The sequence below is a fragment of the Siniperca chuatsi genome, linkage group LG14 (assembly GCF_020085105.1).
Source record: "Siniperca chuatsi isolate FFG_IHB_CAS linkage group LG14, ASM2008510v1, whole genome shotgun sequence".
NCBI classification, from domain to species: Eukaryota; Metazoa; Chordata; class Actinopteri; order Centrarchiformes; family Sinipercidae; genus Siniperca; species Siniperca chuatsi.
Genome location: NC_058055.1, coordinates 209,775 through 229,658, shown reverse-complemented (window position 1 = coordinate 229,658; position 19,884 = coordinate 209,775). Strand labels below are relative to the sequence as shown.

Below are 19,884 nucleotides of genomic sequence, written 5' to 3'. Positions count from 1 at the left end.
GGGAGAGAGAGAGGGGACGACATGCAGCAAAGGCCTGCGGAGTTGTTTTGAACCCAGGCTGCTGGGGTAAGGACTTAGCCTTGGTAAATGGGGGATGCGATATACCAGGGGAGCTACCAGGGCACCCTGTGAAATGACCTTTTGAGAAGTAAAATCTTTGTGTCAGAGTAACAAACAAGAAAGTGACCTCACACAGTCTATCTGAGAGAACAGATAGAAGACCTGTTATGTATCATGCCAGTTAATGTGAATGAGCCTATAGGCTATAAGCTAATTAGCATGTTTTGAGAGCTAAACTGTTTTAATATGTTTCTGTTAGCTTAGCCTTGTTTGCTGGTGTTAATTTTTGTCAGGCTAGCCACTGGCTGGCTGAGAGATCATTGACTTTTGTGACTAGCCTCAGCTAACATGCATGCATCAATATCACTAGTGATGAATAGGGATGTCCTGATCAAGTTGTTTTGACCCTGATCCCGATCTGAGTCCTTTAATATTGGGTATTTGGCGATAATACTTATATGTACTTAAATGTTTGTGAATATGTATCTGACACATTGAAATAACAGCTGTAGCCTATTTAATCTGACAGAAGTCACATGAATCCTGGCTACTGTAAGAGGACACTACAGCTGCCAGATATTAGGCTAATCTTCAAAATGCTTTGTAAAAACTTTGTATGCATGTCATTAAATGTGGCTATTTGGATGCACAGTATGCTGTTGTACCCCAGATTTGCATACATTTCTAACTGAACTCTCTGTCCTCTTCACTAATTGCAAAAAATAGCGGAAGTGAGGAGAATTATACAATGCACCAACACAGTTCAGTCCTAGTAAATCAGGGCCTGCTCTGCTTTGTGAGTTCATAAAACAAGCAAAAGGGATGGCATGCTAAATGTAAATGTTGAATGTATTAATACAGTGCTCTAAAACCTATTTGCTGCTTTTAATCAGACCTCAACCTTGGATTTCCAAGCAATACTACTATTATGGTCTCCTTAGCCTTTGAAAGCCCTTTTAAAAAAGCAATGACCTATGGCTACAATAGGTCGGTTTGCTCTCTGGACAATTGACCTGACTGAATGCCCTTACCTATACTTGGTGGTGAAAACATTTGTTCTTTGTGTGTTTGTGTGTATCTATGTCTGATATGTGTGTATCTATGTCTGAAATGTGCGTGTGTGTGTGTGTGTGTATTTCCATATACAGTCATACGTATGTATGAGACAAGAAGGCTTTCTGAGGATCTAATTAACTTTAGGGTTCTCCCCAGTGGATCAGCTACCTACACCATCTCATGCCTTATTCAACAGGTCCCACTCTCTTGGAGGCTACATAGATTACCCTACACACTAAAACACTAAAACAAGGGTCAATGGTCACAGGTCCATGCTCATGGGTCATTCTCATCCCAGCGGCAAGTCACCAAGGCCCAGGGCTCATGTTAATGTTCCCTGGCTCTATGTGGAGTTGAGAATATTACTCAATGGTTGCAAATAGAAAGCTTACGAGCCAGGCAGAGTGGGGCGGTTATTTATCTTTGCTGTTTATGAATCACTCTATCAGGCAGTAGTACTGCTCGTAGTGCTCCTTTTTCAGCCAATTTGAGGGTGTAGCTTCAGCTGATTAACTATTATCAGCTGTACTTTCATATCTGGTCTGTGATGTCACAACAGGTGAGATGGAAGCTGCCAGTTTATTAGGGACACCTAGTTAAAACTAATGCAGTCTAATACAACAGCCCTGCAATAAACCTGAACATGAAGGTAGGGACAGGTGTTTCTAATATTAAGTCCACCCCTATTATATCAATGAGGATAGACTGATGAGAAACACTTCTCTGTGTAATGCACTACAGTTCAACAGCAGCACAAACTATATTCAAAATGAACATAAAGTTGAATCACCACCTCTAAAACAGTTTCAATAAAACGATAAGATAGAACTTTATTTATCCCAAAGGAAATTGTTGTGCAGCAGTTGCAGTACAAAATAGGAAAGACTGCAAATGTAAAATATCAATGAAGGTGCGGAAAGTGAACATTATAACTTTTTGAAGGTAGGATTTATTACAGGATTGTTGTGTTAGACTGCATTAGTTTTAGCTAGGTGTACCTAATAAATTGGCAACTAAGTGTATTTTGGTAGGTTATTTTAGAAACTGTCAGTATCAGGGTTAGGGTTAGGACATTTTTTGTCTGTTTGTTTTTGGACATTTCTTCAAATGTCCAAAAACAACATTTGTTTATGTTCCACTGAGAAAGTCCCCTAGCGACCATAAAAAATATCATCTTGGGAGGAAGTCAGGTGGCGTTCTTATGGAGACACAAAGTCCAAATAGGGAGGAGGTCGAGGTGAATTGATGGGTCTACAAAACGCTGGACGGGAGACCACTTTTCATTTCCTGTTTCCTACAGTCAACCTTGGGCTCTTTTAACCATGACCACCACCGTTCTCTAACCTTAATCACGTGTTTATTACTGTAAGTCCCCCAACGTTAACAAAGTAGTCATTTTAAACCTAACCATGACCTTTCCCTTACCAAGTCATATGGGCCTAAACACAACCAAACCTTCACCATAGCATTGTACCATCAAAAAATTGATTTATTTTTCCAACTGTGATTTGAAATCAGAAATCAGGGCAGTTACTATGACTATGACTAATTTGGAGGACGTCTTATTTTAATACTTCATATTAGCTTGAAGACAAAGAGCATTTCCAAAATGGTTTCAAGCAACTAATTTTAAAAAGGTAATATTTAAATTAATAAGTTCTGACATGAAAAGACTTACAATATTGTGGAGGTGGGCATGGTTAGCTGTCAGCTGCAGAGGGAGAGGTGGGGGAGTGGCCCAGGTGAGCAGTATCAGGGAGAGCTAATTGTCACAGCTGTGTCTTGTTGAGTAATTATAGTCTTAATCACCAGCCGTTCACTACACGAACAGTGTTAAGAAGATGATCTTGACCAGTGTGAGCAAGCTGGGCAACCTAAAAGCCCTGTGGTTTTGTGTTTTGGTGATAATTATGTGTGTGAGCAGCCAGTGTGAATAAAAAGACATTACCTCTAAACACACTTCTGCGTCAGTGTTTATGCCGGGAGAGCCCATAGTGGCAACAGACTTGCTACAAATATCTGAAACAAAAAACATTACTAAGTTTTGTTTATTGCATTGTAGGGAAAGAGCAGTCCTTCAGAGACAGGCACTGCAGTGATCTCAGCCACCTGAAATTTAAACATCCATCCATCCATCCATCTTCTTCCGCTTATCCGGGGCCGGGTCGCGGGGGCAGCAGTCTAAGCAGGGACTCCCAGACTTCCTTCGCCCCAGACACTTCCTCCAGCTCCTCCGGGGGGATCCCGAGGCGTTCCCAGGCCAGCCGAGAGACATAGTCCCTCCAGCGTGTCCTGGGTCTTCCCGGGGCCGCCGCCCCGGTGGGACATGCCCAGAACACCTCCCGAGGGGCGTCCAGGAGGCATCCGGATCAGATGCCCTAGCCACCTCAGCTGGCTCCTCTCGACGTGGAGGAGCAGCGGCTCTACTCCGAGCTCCCCCCGTGTGACTGAGCTCCTCACCCTATCTCTAAGGGAGCGCCCAGCCACTCGGCGGAGGAAGCCCATTTCGGCCGCTTGTATCCGCGATCTTGTCCTTTCGGTCACTACCCAAAGCTCATGACCATAGGTGAGGGCAGGAGCGTAGATTGACCGGTAAATCGATTACACCTGGAGAGGGGTAATCGGAAGGAACGGGCCCCCTGATCTGAACCCGAGCGGTGTTCAGTTGTTGGACTTCTGTGCTAGTTACAGTTTGTCCATAACTAACACCATGTTCAAGCACAAGGGTGTCCATCAGTGCACGTGGCACCAGGACACCCTAGGCCGGAGGTCGATGATCGACTTTGTTGTCGTATCATCTGACCTCCGGCCGCGTGTCTTGGACACTCGGGTGAAGAGAGGGGCGGAGCTGTCAACCGATCACCACCTGGTGGTGAGTTGGATCCGCTGGCGGGGAGGAAGCCGGACAGACTTGGCAGGCCCAAGCGTATCGTGAGGGTCTGCTGGGAACGTCTGGCGGAGCCCTCTGTCAGCAGGGTCTACAACTCACACCTCCGGGAGAGCTTCTCCCAGATCCCGGGAGGTTGGGGACATTGAGTCCGAGTGGACCATGTTTTCCACCTCCATTGTCGATCGCGGCGCTCGTAGCTGTGGTCGCAAGGTTTCTGGTGCCTGTCGCGCGGCAATCCCGAACACGGTGGTGGGCGCCGGAAGTAAGGGATGCCGTCAGGCTGAAGAAGGAGTCCTATCGGGCCTTGTTGGCTCGTGGGACTCCCGAGGCAGCTGACAGGTACCGGCAGGCTAAGCGTGCTGCAGCCCGTGCGGTCACAGAGGCAAAAACTCAGGACTGGGAGAGGTTCGGAGAGGCCATGGAGGAGGACTATCGGTCGGCCTCAAAGAAAATTCTGGCAAACCGTCCGACGGCTCAGGAGGGGGAAGCAGTTCTTCACCAACACCTTGTGCGGTGCGGGTGGAGAGCTGTTGACCTCGACTGGGGATGTTGTCGGACGGTGGAAGGAATACTTTGAGGATCTCCTCAATCCCGCTGTCACGTCTTCCGAAGAGGAAGCGGAGGCTGGGGACCCGGAGGCGGACTCATCCATCACCCTGGCCGAAGTCACTGAGGTTGTTGGCAAGCTCCTTGGTGGCAAGGCTTCGGGGTGGATGAGATCCGTCCTGAGTATCTTAAGTCTCTGGATGTTGTGGGACTGTCTTGGCTGACACGTCTCTGCAACATCGCGTGGCGGTCTGGGACAGTGCCTCTGGACTGGCAGACCGGGTGGTGGTCCCTCTGTATAAGAAGGGGGACCGGAGGGTGTGTTCCAATCACAGAGGATCACACTTCTCAGCCTCCCGGTAAGGTCTATTCCAGGGTACTGGAGAGGAGAATTCGTCCGATAGTCGAACCTTGGATTCAGGAGGAGCAGAGTGGTTTTTCGTCCCGGTCGTGGAACACTGGACCAGCTCTATACTCTCCATCGGGTGCTCGAGGGTTCATGGGAGTTTGCCCAACCAGTCCACATGTGCTTTGTGGATCTGGAGAAGGCATTCGACCGTGTGCCCCGGGCGCTTTGTGGGGAGTGCTCTGGGAGTATGGGGTCCGGGGCCCTTTGCTAAGGGCTATCCGGTCCCTGTATAACCGGAGCAGGAGCTGTGTTCGCATTGCCGGCAGTAAGTCAGACCTGTTCCCGGTGCATGTTGGACTCCGCCAGGGCTGCCCTTTGTCACCGGTTCTGTTCATAATTTATATGGACAGAATTTCTAGGCGCAGTCAGGGGCGGTGGGTGTCCGGTTTGGGAACCACAGGATCTCATCTCTGCTGTTTGCAGATGATGTCGTTCTGATGGCTTCTTCAAACCAGGACCTGCAGCATGCACTGGGACGGTTTGCAGCCGAGTGTGAAGCAGCTGGGATGAGAATCAGCTCTTCCAAATCTGAGGCCATGGTTCTTGACCGGAAAAAGGTGGTTTGCTCTCTTCGCGTGGGTGGGGAGTCCTTGCCCCAAGTGGAGGAGTTTAAGTATCTCGGGGTCTTGTTCACGAGTGAGGGACGGATGGAGCGTGAGATTGACAGGCGGATCGGTGCAGCGTCTGCAGTGATGCGGGCGCTGTATCGGACCGTTGTGGTAAAGAAGGAGCTGAGTCGAAAGACAAATTTAAACATTTTCATTGTATTGACGTGTTAAAAAAAAAAATTAACAAAATTCCCGAAACATATTTTTCATACGTCTCTATATTCAGTGTTGCTGTAGAAACTTTTTGCTACCTCACTTTGATGCCTGCCTCATGCAATAGGCCTTTTTACAATGAAGACATTTTGATGTGTTACAACAGGAAGAGCACAGAAGTAGTTTTTTTTAGTTTAGTTTATTGACCTTTCAGTATTATCACAGGTTCATAAAGACAACTGTTATTAAAAACAGTGAATTATTTTGCTGTTACAATAAAACGTCAGTACTAAATGGACCACAAAAAAACCCCCACTGAGTTTCAAATAGACCCAAATTTGAAATTTGCAATCATCCAAGCTAAAAACTAATATCTCATATCACAAATCTAGAATCCACTGTCATTTAGGAGTCTGAATATGTTGGTGATCGATGATCTCCTATACCTTTCAGTTTGACATCTTGGGATGGTCAGTTTGTTTGCTCTCCTTATCTGATGGCCTGTGAACTCCTCTCTGAGGGGGGTGGGGGGTAGCCAGTCACTGAAGTTGGACTTAAGCAGCTTTCTGGCGAAGCCAAGACATTTGAGTGCATCTCTCTGCTAGAGTACACAGTCCAAGAGTGCGAAGAGCCTCTGGGTACCCTGAGTACTCTGGCCAAGTATGATTTTACAAGCCCATTTCTGCCTTTTTAGCCTGGTCTACAGTCAAGGAACTGTGCCAGACAAGGACTGCATACTCTCGCACTGGACGCATGTAGCCTGTGTAGATGGAAACCAGTTCAGGGTCTTGAACACTGAATTTCTTCAGGCAACGCAGAGCAATTTTCGTGATAGTCATGTCAAGGATGGCCTCACCTCTGGTGTTCTGAACCACCTGGAAGAATTTGTTATCTAGGCAGATGTCATGGACTCTGAGGTGGTTGAAGTCTCCAAGAATTACAAGTCCAATGTCTGAGTAATTAGTATGAAGCAGGTCAGATGAGGTTGTTAAGTGCTCAATGAGTTCATCCTGATGTGGTGATTGGGGCGGTGAATATAGCACATACACTGCAATAGCAGTCTCAGGGGTCTCACTTTCACCCACAGGCATTCTAGATGGTCTGGAACACTGATGCAGGTTTGGGGATATGATGGAACATAGTCTCTGATGTACAGTGCAACACCTCCACAATGTCAAGTAGTTTGGCATTTAGAAAACAAGGTGCAGTCATCAATGCCCAATAGTTCTTCAGGCATATGTGGAGTGAACCAAGACTTTTTTAAAATCAAGATAGCCTGGAACTCATCAGTCTTGTTTACAAGAGATATGGGGTTCGACATAAAGTAGTTAGCATAGCATGGTTTGGTGGTCTATTGTTCACTACCTTAACTTTAATTAAGTTTGATTGGATTTAGGAATTTGGAAGATAAATCACAGACAGTTGGGGTTTAGTGAAGTCAAATCTTCTGCCAACAGCAGTCCCAATCTTGTGCAAAATGTTCTTACCCCCTCTTTTCCTGGTTGGTATCCGTACCACCCCTTCTTTGCTTAGGATCTTTCTCAGCCGAAGCCTTTCTGGAAGAGCAGATTGTCTGAGGCTCTTGAGGAAGTCCATAGAGTACTTTAAGACAGGTACAATTTCTGCCATTGCAACAAACTGTTCCAAACTGGTTCATTAACACAATACTCCAAAGATATCAAGCAGATGGCAACTCCTAAAAGAGATGTGTATTGGATTCTAATCCTCTTCTCTATGCACAAGCTCATGAGGCAGCCATCTTGAGCGCCATCTTGAATGATAAAAGGTCTTTGTTTCAAGCATAATCAAAGCTCCTGAATGCACTGCAACTGTGCAAGCTCTATTTGCATGACAGCAAATCTAGTCTAAAGAAAAGTCTAAAGCAGCTGTCTGTGCTAGTTTTCTGTTATCTATAATTAATCATTTTAATGGAATTCAATTGGCAAACATTTTAACTCCTCCCCCTGCCTTCTACTACTCTCCCCATTAAGTAAACATCGAAAGATTAGTGGGTAAAACTATACCTGAGGGAGTTTTGAATTGGGGTGGTTGGAAATGAACTGATACCTTTTTTTGAAATATATTGTGCTTCAAATAAGATGGGGCTGAATCAATAAGGGTAACCAGTGTTCTCCTTGCTTGCCAATGGGCTGCTGCTCAAAGCCTTTTTTGTGAATCAGAACACTCTGATTCAGGACCAAATGATTAAAGCAAATATCATTGATTTATCTTTGCCTGATCCTTTATAATGGCATGTCTATTGTTACTTTCAGCTCTCCTACATGAATCGAATTGTCTCCTGATGATAAGTGATAGGTTTCCATATCAGTGAAGTGTGGAGTTGAGACATACCAAGCACAGTGAGACGGGCGGGTCGTGATCTGATAGCCGCCTGGATGGCCTGGCACTCAAAGAAAGCGTCATCTTGAATCTCTGTTCTCTGGATCAAGAGGTGATATTCTCCTTTTCTGTGGTCTCCAACAATGTCATATCGTGGGTAACCTGCAACACAATGGGAGTACAATTTTTGGAGAAACAAAACTCTTGTCCATCACATTCACACATGCACAGGATTGGGAATCAAATCTGTTTTTGTCAGGGTCTTTTCAGACAGGGCTTGTAATGCACTAGCTTTTACTAGTCCAACTTAATGTAACAGTGAATAAAGCTTTGAATTTTTTGGTTAAGGAGAATCTATGTCAGGAGGGCAGTTATTTTAGTGGGTTTATTTAGGAGGAGTGAGATCTTGTAACATATACTGAAACACATTTTCTCCAGTGATTAGAGACACTAGAGTAGGCATTCATTCCCCTCCCCGGTGTTGCTGGCTTTTCGGTGCTGTCATAGCTAGCCTCTATGCCCCTCTGATCCTCATGTTACCCTGTGTTTCCACCCTCCCTTATGTCTTCTGGCTGTCCTCTGTCTGTCTTTGTGTTGTTTGTCTGGCTTCCTAGGCACCTGCTTGCGGCTGATCACCGCACACCTGCATTCCATTATTCATCAGTCTCCACCGTTCTTATACCAGGCACCTCCACACCACCGGCGCCAGATCGTCCCGTGCTTGAGTACGCCACGTTCAACGGCTAACTGTAAGTTATGATTAAATGAGTATTATCTTGCATATCGGTGATTTGGATCTCTCTCTGCCTCAGACACGTCCGCTGCCGGTGATCACCGCTCCAGACCACTCTACACCTCGCTTCACCAGTCCACCGCCTGGTTGTTCTGCTACCATATCTACACTCATCAGTCCTGTGCCGTCAGCCCCGTCTCCATTCAGAGTGCTGCCAGTTTTCGCCCCGACCCAGTCCGGTAGAGTTTCCCGAAGCGGCAGACAACTACGCTGAACTTCTCACAACCCACCAACTTTCTGTTCAATAAAAGACTGTGGTCTATTTACCGAGCTCTGTCCCGCGTGTTCTGCGTATGGGTCCTAAAACCTGAGTCTACGACAGGTGCACTACTACAATATGTGTAAATCCTCAAACAAACTGACAACCTAGCTGATAGGCAGGGAGGTAGCATAATAGTCTTAGTAACTCAAGCCTCATGGCTGTACTTGTGAAGGGTTAAATAGCACCAAACCAATAGGAACAGGACTTCATTGTACTCTGGCTTAGGCTCCTAAGCAGTGCCCGGATTGACACTCACGTTAGATTTTGGATCAGAATCAGAACCAGTCAACATGGCGTCCAAAAAGGGACTCCACTGGTTAATAGTGCAACCTGGTGTGGGCCCTAATAGAAAATAGACTGTAGTATGAGGCAGAATAAGAATTAAATAGGCCAACCCCAAAGGTTAAAGCCTGATAGCATTCTATCACTTGATGACTAAAGTTGTTAAATTAGTTTGACTGGAAGGTAAAACGTTGTTAAACTAACATTACTGGCACACTACGAATATTTGTTTGAAATTTAAATATATTTTAGTGATTAAAAGAGGTCCGAGAATTGACTAAATAGTTATATCCAATAGAGTAACCTATTCAAGCCAAGAAGGAGGAAAGAAAGTGCACACTATTACCCCAAACTCCAAACTGCTGGCATGTCATGTATCTCAGGCGCTGCATGTAATGTCGGATAGATGGAGACATAGCCTTGGTGAATGTGATGATAGCCACAGTACAAATACAGATGTAACCCCTTTAGAAGAAATTAGGGTTTCAGACTTTATTAATTGGGATGAGGAAAGTCAGCAAGGAGATTGGCTGTTTCATTCCTAACCAACAAGAACATGTCTTTACCCTCTTCCCCCCCCCATCAATGCCCACAATAACCTCTCCACCACCAGGAGACCCTGAGTATTTAGATCGCATACGTGCTGCGGTAAGCGTATTGTCTCATTTCTGATCACCGGTGTTTGTGTGTTACTTGTAGCATATTTTTGCTGCTCTAGCTCAGCAGTTAATTTTATTTGATTCTTCATTACCGTGACTATCTGCTATATATTTAAAACTTACACTAGTTCTACTCAAGCAATCATAGTTCTCTCAGGGAGGCTGTCCAAAGGAATCATAGCCCACAGTTCACCACCAGCCTGTTCACATTTCTGAAAAGTTCTTCCCACTCAGCGACACACCTGCTGAGAAACCAACTCTGATTATTGGCAGCTCCATTTTGAGAAACGTGAAGTTAGCGACACCAGCAACCATAGTCAAATGTATTCCTGGGGCCAGAATGGGTGACGTTGAATCCCATTTCAATCTACTGGCTAAGGATAAAAGTAAATCCAGTAAGATTGTTATTCACGTCAGTGGTAACAACTCCCGATTATGCCAATTGGAGGTCACTAAAGTTAATGTTGAGTTGGTGTGTACATAAGCAAAGACAATGTCAGACATCGTAGTTTTCTCTGGGCCCCTGCCAAATCTGACCAGTGATGACATGTTTAGCCACGTCTTCTTCCGCCTCTGGCTGTCGAGGCAGTGTCCAGCAAACGATGTGGGCTTTGTAGATAATTGGCGGACTTTCTGGGGAAGACCTGGTCTGATTAGGAGAGACGGCATTTATCCCACTTTGGATGGAGCAGCTCTCATATCCAGAAATCTGGCTGAGCTTATTAGTGGACCAAAACCATGACAACTCAGAGTTGAGACCAGGAGGCAGAATTGCATTCCTACATGCTTCTCTATGCTTCCATTAGAGCAGTTACCCACCCAAAACTCCTTAGTGATTAGTGAGAGTTATACATAAAAACCTAAACAAAATTACCACCACTTGAATAGCACAACAAAATAGGAGAATTAATTAATTATGTGGACTCTTAAAACATCAGATTTCTGTCATCTAAAGCTGTACTAGTGAACGATTTAATATGAGAGTATCATATTAACTTATTTTGTCTCACTGAAACCTGGCTGGGTCATGAAGAATATGTTAGCCTAAATGAATCCACTCCGCCAAGTCATTAATAATCACATTTCTTGAGGCACCGGCCAAGGAGGTGGAGTCACAGCCATCTTCAACTCAAGCCTATTAAACAACCCTAAACCTAAACTAACTTTCATTTGAAAGCCTTGTTCTGGAAAACACAACAGCCAATTCTATTTGTTATAGTGTACCGTGCTCCTGGTCCTTATTCTGAATTTTTATCTGAATTCTCAGAGTTTCTATCAAGTTTAGTCCTTAAAAACAGAAAGTAATTAATTATTGTAGGCGATTTCAATAATCATGTGGACGTTGAAAATGATAGCCTTATTTCTGCGTTTATCTCAATAGATTCAATTGCCTTCTGTCAGAGTGTCACTGTCACTCACTGTCTTAACCACACCCTCAACCTTGTTCTGGTATATGGCACTGAAATTGAACATTTAACACAGAATCCTTCATTATCTCACCAATATTTAATAACTTTTGAACTTCTACTACACGCCATTAGGCCTACTCTAGATGTCTATCTGATAGTGCTGTAGCTAAATTTAAGGAAGCGATTCCATCTGCATTTAATTCAATACTATGTCCCAATATGACAGAGGACTCCTATGCTAATTTCAGCCCCTCCTAAATTGACCATCTTGTTGATAGTGCTGCAGGCTCACTGCAAACAACACTCAATTCTACTGCCCCTCTAAAAAAGAACAAAGAAGGCTAGCTCCACAGTATAACCCCCAAACCAGCTTATTAAAGCAAACATTGTGAAAACTTGAAAGAAAATGCCATTCCAACAACCTGGAAGAATCTCGTTTAGCCTGGCAAGACAGTCTTAAAACATATACGAAAGCCCTCTATAATGCCAGAGCAGCCTACTCATCATTAATAGAGGAAAATAAAAACAACCCCAGGTTTCTTTTTAGAGTCACTGCTCTAGCTATAGCCCTCAGTAGCAACAACTTCATGGTAATGGACTGTACTTATATAGCGCCTTTCTGACTACCCAAAGCACTTCAACTACATATCATATTCACCCTCACATTCATAAACCGATGGCAGAACTGCTCATCAAAGTAACTAATCATTCCCGGGAAGCCGGGATCGAACCACCGACCTTCCGATTGGTGGACGACCCGCTCTACCACTAAGCCACAGTCACGTCTTCATGAGTTTCTTTAATGATAAAAAATAAAATTAACTATTAGAGAAAAAATTCATCACGTCCTGTCCTCAACTGGTACCGATTTATCTTCAAACGCAGGAACCTCAGAAACAGCTGTAAAACCTGATATATATTTTGATTGCTTTGCTCCTATCGACCTTCTTCAACTAACTTCGACAATTAATTCATCTAAGCCATCAACCTGTCTTAGACCCCATCCCAACTAGGCTGCTTAAAGACCTTTTACCCTTAATTAGCACTTCTTTACTGGATATGATCAATCTGTCTTTATTAACAGGCTATGTACCACAGTCCTTTGAAGTAGTTGTAATAAAACTTCTTAAAAAACCCACTCTTGATCCAGGGGTTTTAGACAACTATAGAGTTTGCCCCCTTCCTGATTTCTTATTTTTTTGCATGTTTGTCACACTTAAATGTTTCAGATCAAACAAATTTAAATATTAGTCAAAGATAACACAAGTAAACACAAAATGCAGTTTTTAAATGAAGGTTGTTATTATTAAGGGAAAACAAAATCCAAACCTACATGGCCCTGTGTGATTGCCCCCCTAAACGTAATAACTGGTTGGGTCACACTTAGCAGCAACATCTGCAATCATGCGTTTGCGATAACTTGCAATGAGTCTTTTACAGCGCTGTGGAGGAATTTTGGCCCACTCATCTCTGCAGAATTGTTGTAATTCAGCCACATTGGAGGGCATGAACTGCCTTTTTAAGGTAATGCCACAGCATCTCAATAGGATTCAGGTCAGGACTTTGACTAGGCCACTCCAAAGTCTTCATTTTGTTCTTCTTCAGGCATTCAGAGGTGAACTTGCTGGTGTGTTAGGGATCATTGTCCTGCTGCAGAACCCAAGTTCGCTTTAGCTTGAGGTCACAAACAGATGGCCGGACATTCTGCTTCAGAATTTTTTGGTAGACAGCAGAATTCATGGTTCCATTTATCACAACAAGTCTTCCAGGTCCTGAAACAGCAAAACAGCCCCAGACCATCACACTACCACCCCCATATTTTACTGTTGGTATGATGTTCTTTTTCTGAAATGTGGTGTTACTTTTAAGCCAGATGTAATGGGACACACACCTCAGGTGTGATAAACCACAGTTAACTTATGTTTTAACAGGTGGGGCTCATCACTTTTTCACACAGGGCCATGTAGGTTATCTTTGACTAAAATTTAAATTTATTTAATGATCTGAAACATTTAAGCAAAAAAATAAGAAATCAGGAAGGGGGCAAACACTTTTTCACACCACTGTATATCTAACCTTCCCTTTCTATCTAAGATCCTTGAGAAAGCAGTCACCAGTCAGTTGTTTGTCTTTCTAAATAACAATAGTTTATTTGAGAATTTTCAGTCAGGAATTAGAGTGCATCATAGCACAGAGGCAGCACTGGTGAAAATTACAAATTACCTTTTTTAATTGCATCAGACAATGGACTTGTCTCTAAACTTGTCTTGTTAGATCTTAGTGCTGCATTTGAAATCCATTGACCATCACATCCTATTGTTGGGACTCAACAGATGAATTAATTAATTTGGGTGATTGTTAACTTAAGTTTTGTTAGGAGACTGCATTCCCTTTTGTCCCACAATCCTGAGAGTCAGTGCAAAGGTCTCTTAGATCTCTGCAATAAAGTTTAGCGCCAACTGCTATTGCACAAAGCCTGCTAGCTAACTTTAAGAAGCACGAAGCAAGTTAACGCTGAACTGTTAACTCTGTAAGGATAACCACAGGTGGAGCGACCATCTTCCTCTGATCTCTACAAGCGGACACTGCACTGCAAAGAACACAGCGGAACCACAATTCTTCCCAGCTTGGCTCGTCTACAGCAGACTGACCGCCAGCTAACAGCAGCACCAAAACCACCTCTCTTTCCCTCCCATAGACAGGTTGCGTAACTGGCTATAGCATAGAGTAACAGTGTACTTGGCTAAGCACAGGACTGTTTAGTTAATGATGTACAAGAACTGAGGTTTTTTCTGAGGTTTTGTTGTTGTGACGTGTTTATCTGTTAGGCTAAGTTGATGTTAGTTATGTTATGCTCCACACAGACAGAGTCTTTGCATGCTAACTAACTCCTTTTAACTTGGCACCATTATCCTAAACAGATCAAACAAATACACCTAGTTTGGCCCTTAAAGACAACCACACCCGGCAGAGAGTAACTTTAAAGTTCCCGCTTCACATGTTCCTTTGTTTCTGACCATGTGGGTTCATGCTCATGCACGTGAGACATACGGAGGCAGAAACAACAAAGAAACATACACATATTACATTTGGCGCACAGACACACACACACACACACACCCTTTAGAGTTAGACTTCATATTTTGTGTTTTTGCATTGTGTATCTTTTTTAAATAAATGCTTGTGTATAATTATGCTGGCTTCTTTAATGTTGCACAAGATTGAATCATTTTCCAACCTCTTCTATGTTGAACTCCAAATCCTCCTTGATTATAGTTACTAATTTAATCATTGATCTGAGTTCAAAATTTATAGTTTAGTGTATTTTATAAGACTCAATAAATCATTTCTCTACTTTAAGGAGAGTGGTGCCCCAGAGGACTTTATTCATTAGATTTATTTATGATTATCTTTGATTATTCTGATGGCCATAATTAATTGATCGCACCTACACAAGTGGATGCCCCACTTTAACCATTGTAAATCCTAACAAAATTAGAGACTGGAACATTTAATTGGCATTAAAGGAACCGCACTAAGCTGGTTTAAATCCTATCTAATCGATCTCAGTTTGTACATGTTAATGGTCAGTCCCCCGTGCATGCCAAAGTTGGTCACAGAGTTCCACAGTGTTCTGTGCTTGGACCGATTCTATTCACCTTTTTATATATGCTTAGGCAATATTATTAGGAAACACTCCATAAACTTTAATGGTTATGCAGATGATACCCAATTATATCTTTCGATCAAGGCAGATGAAACTAATCAGTTAGCTAAATTTCAAGCGGCCGCAGACACCTCCGAGACACATTATCTAAAGCCGAGTTACTAACTCGACATCTTCTCTGTCTCTCCTTTAGTTTTGTGCTTTCTCGTCTCTCTCCTCTCTCCTTTTGTTACTTTCAGCAGGTATTTCTGCCTCTGCCCCCCCATCAAACACAACCGGCAGATGGCCACCCACCCTGAGTCTGGTTCTGCCCGAGCTTTCTGCCTCTCAGCTTTCCTTGTCACTGTCACCAAGTGCTTGCTCATGGTGGGATTTGTTGGGTCTCTGTAAATAATATTATAAAGAGTACGGTCTAGACCTGCTCTAATATATAAATACATAAAAATAGGTAAATGGGATAAGTGTCATAAACTCCCATGTTACAAAACAAGATCAAAATGACCTGATTAGAGAAACACAGAGAAACCCTCACAAAATACTTACCAAGTGTCACTCCTGGCTCCAATAGCAAGACCAGTACACCTGGTGCCAGACTCAGACCTGGACGATAAACCAGTGCTTCCGGTGCCAAGCTCAAGCCTGGATAATAAGCCAACACTTTTGGTGCCAAGCTTGGATCTGGGCGACAAAACAGCTCCCCAACCCAACCACCCCCAAAGGGGATACATATCTCAAACAGAGCTTAGACGCTTTAGTTAAATACGCAAAAAGAATCTTTCCCAATCCCTTCTTTCAGAGAAATAACTCAAGTCTCTAGTTATGTAATAGGAAAATATCAGGTTAACATTGCAGAGTCCACTGTAAGTAATTTTAATCCATCTAGAAGTGTACTCCTGACCACATTAAGGCCTTGGTTTTCTGGGGTAGTTCCACATGAACGGGTAATAAGAGACATAGGAGGGAGGGCTTTGATACAAGCCAGAGAAGATAACCACACCTCCTCAGGTCACTTAACCTTAGGCACAGCACTTGCCCTACCAGCAGGTAGGTTCATGCTTAAGTATGAGACCATAGTGCACTTAGCAGACAGACGGCCATATGAAATCCCTATACATGAGAACTTCGAATCTGCCCAAGCAGAAGATTACTCTCCTTTTTCTGTTTCTTAAATACTATTCAACACTTATCAATTGAACCAGTGTGAGCATTATTACGAGGTTCTAGTCATTCAGCTGTGTTCATAGCTTCCATTTTGCCATTAGACCATTAGCTACCTAATGGTCATGTGTTGTATCTGCTCGCAGGAGCAATTTTGATTAAAATTAAAAGACCCATGTAGAGTTTCCAATCGCACTACATTGAGTGTGGGAGATTTGTGTTGTCCGAGCCGCTGCGATCAAGAGAGACAGATGGGTGCATGACATAGTTAGTAACAACACTGTTATCAAACAGCTGTGCCTTTGCTTTATTCTGTTTGATGTGAGTGCCAACTGGCCAATGTAACAGTTTCTGTAAGCAGAGACTGTATGCAGGCTCCTTATTACTTTCCTTGTTTAAATGACCTTTTATAACCTTAAGCTAATTAAGATAAAGCTAACGCTAGGCTAATGCCGATAGACATTTCATGTGTGATAATAAGACTTTTAGAATCCATAACAGTTAACGTTAGAAATACTTTTTCTTAAGCCTCTCTCAGAATAACATTTTCTGATTTTAAACTTAACCTACTAAAGCTAGGGCTGGTTTTATTAATTTTATTATTTATTTTGAGAATTTGGGTGTCATCTAGCCCTGCGACGAGTTGGCCACTGTCCAGGGTGTACCCTGCCTAAGGCCCAAAGTCACTGGGATAGGCTCCAGTCACCCGCGACCCCTAACGGGACCAAGCGGTAGAAAATGGATGGATGGATGGGTGTCATCTTAGATGTTTTGAGTCTCAATTGAACAAGAGAGGGTTGAGATAGAACTATAAATCTTTCTTAACCAGTTTTGATGATTTATCCTTTTGCTGTTGCTACGGTTACTGCTGTTTAAGGTGTTCATAAGATATCAGTTTGCTTTAAACAATGTAATCCATTGAACAGGAGAAGAGATGCTCACAAATGAACATGTAACTCAATGAAAAAAGCTAAAAGAAGCTCTGTTGCATGCAGTAGACTTAGAGCATAGAGACAAGGAAAAACCTATGGTAGTGGAAACAGATTTAGAAGAATAAAGTTATCTCTTTAACATGCAAAAATCTGGGATCTAAATCACCATGCCTCCTTCCACCATGTACCTTTAAACCCCCAGAGCTAAAATATTGCCCACAAAAACAAACTCTTACTGGAATCTATCGATTCTATGGTGCACTCTGGGAGCTAGCTCAGACTCAATAAATCTTTTTTTTCACCATTTCCAGGGCTAGGTACCACTTCAGAACTAAACGTGGTAGATCGTAGAAAAGGTTTCAGTCGTAGTCATCTGGACACTGTTTTCAGAATCAAGACGTTTCGGCTCCCATCCGGAAGTCATTCTCAATTGTGAAAAAAAATTGGACGGGAACTGGAAATTTAAGCTAATCTGAGTTACATAAACCCTGCCCTCAGGAGGGAATCTGCCTGGGTATCTGTTAATAGCTAGTTTCACCTGAACCTGACCTAATAGTTTCAAGAAGGCCCAGTAATCAGTAATCAGGCCTATTGTTCTCTGGCTGCATCTACTTCATCACTGTTAAGTGCCTGATTAGCATGTGATAGGCATGACCAAGGTGATAATACACTCTGATAGACTTTGGGCAGATTAAATCTCAGACCACCATTTCTGTTCAAAGAGGGGTTCTCTTTCTTCACAAAAATGGCTTCCTTGACGCCCCGTTCAAACCAACTCTTCTCTCTACTAAGAATCTTCACCTCGCTGTCTTCAAATGTGTGGTTTATAGCTTTTAAATGCAAATGCACGGCGCTCTGTAATCCTGAGTTAGCGTGTCGTCTGTGCTGATAAAGTCTTTTGTGAAGTGGCTGTTTGGTTTCGCCTATGTACCGTTCTTTGCAGTTTTCCTCACTGCACTGAATGGAGTAGACAACATTGCTCTGTTTTTGTGTGGGTAACTTGTCCTTAGGGTGAACGAGTTTCTGTCTTAAAGTGTTGCCTGGTTTAAAGAAGACAGGAACATCGTGCTGTCTAAAGATCCTTTGTAGTTTTTCAGACAGTCCAGATACATAAGGAATGGCGACACCGTTCCTTCTCGGTTCAGTTACACTTTTGTCCTGTTTTTTGGCTCTTTTAACTTTGTTGATAGCCCAAGTAGGATAACCACAGGCTGAGAGTGCATTCTGGACATGCCTTTCCTCTTTCTTCTTACCCTCTGAGCCTGTGGGCACTTCTTTGGCTCTGTGTTGTAATGTCCGGATTACACCCAGCTTGTGCTGTAGTGGATGATGTGAGTCAAAGAGCAGGTATTGATCCGTATGTGTAGGTTTCCTGTACACTTCTATCTGGAGCTTTCCGTCCTCTCCTCTGAGAGTAGAACAATCAAGAAAGGCCAAGCGGTTCTCTTTTGCATCCTCACGCGTGAACTTGATGTTGGGGTCCACTGTATTAATATGCTCTGAGAACGCTTCCAAGTCTTGTTTCTTGATTTTCACAAAGGTGTCATCCACGTAACGGTACCAATGACTTGGTGGTGTGCCCGGGAACGAGGATAATGCCTTCTTCTCAAACTGTTCCATGTACAGGTTGGCCACAATGGGAGAGACCGGAGAGCCCATAGCACAGCCGTGAATCTGTCTGTAGAAGTGTCCCTGGAATTGGAAGTAGGTTGTGTTGAGACAGATGTCTAATAGTTTACATATGTGTTCAGGTGTAAGCTTGGTCCTTTGCTGCAAGGTGGAGTCCTCCTGCAGTCTTCTCATCACCGCTGTCACTGCTTCTGAGGTTGGGATGCAAGTGAACAAGGACACTACATCATAAGAAGCCATTTTTGTGAAGAAAGAGAACCCCTCTTTGAACAGAAATGGTGGTCTGAGATTTAATCTGCCCAAAGTCTATCAGAGTGTATTATCACCTTGGTCACGCCTATCACATGCTAATCAGGCACTTAACAGTGATGAAGTAGATGCAGCCAGAGAACAATAGGCCTGATTACTGATCACTGGGCCATCTTGAAACTATTAGGTCAGGTTCAGGTGAAACTAGCTCTTAACAGATACCCAGGCAGATTCCCTCCTGAGGGCAGGGTTTATGTAACTCAGATTAGCTTAAATTTCCAGTTCCCGTCCAATTTTTTTTCACAATTGAGAATGACTTCCGGATGGGAGCCGAAACGTCTTGATTCTGAAAACAGTGTCCAGATGACTACGACTGAAACCTTTTCTACGATAGAACACTCCTGGACGAATGAGGGACTACACCGTCCTAAACGTGGTAGACCCAAAAGCACTAGCAAGCAGATGGAGTGAATGGGACTTAGTCATAACTGACAGTCAAAAAGTCTTTAAAACAGGAGGCCAAAATATCCCAAAGCTACCAAATAAAGCTACACAATCCGACTTTGAGCCTAATTTTTATGTATTCACGGACGGAAGCAAACAAGGTAAAGACAGATAAGATGCTCACTGGGCATACATCATTAATAAATTAGACAGAACTGTATGGACCAAAAAAGGGGTAATAAAGGGATCAGCTCAGACAGCAGAAGTCAGTGATTTTAGCTCTTGTTTTGCAAAAAGAAACATATCAGGCAAACTGCCCTAGTAACAGAACTATTTCT

General features: G+C 43.3%; 1 protein-coding gene across 5 annotated transcripts in view; it reads right to left on the bottom strand.

Moving 5' to 3' along the window:
- The window catches only part of LOC122888246 (kin of IRRE-like protein 3), a 301,529-nt gene that overhangs the window by 142,288 nt on the left and 139,357 nt on the right, over positions 1–19,884 (bottom strand). For 4 of the 5 annotated variants that reach the window (XM_044222437.1, XM_044222434.1, XM_044222435.1 and 1 more), the window contains one exon: positions 8,075–8,224. The exons of the other annotated variant lie outside the window; for it this stretch is intronic. In XM_044222437.1, coding sequence (XP_044078372.1) covers positions 8,075–8,224 — 150 coding nt within the window. The remainder of the gene's footprint in view (positions 1–8,074; positions 8,225–19,884) is intronic. 5 annotated transcript variants of the gene reach the window in all.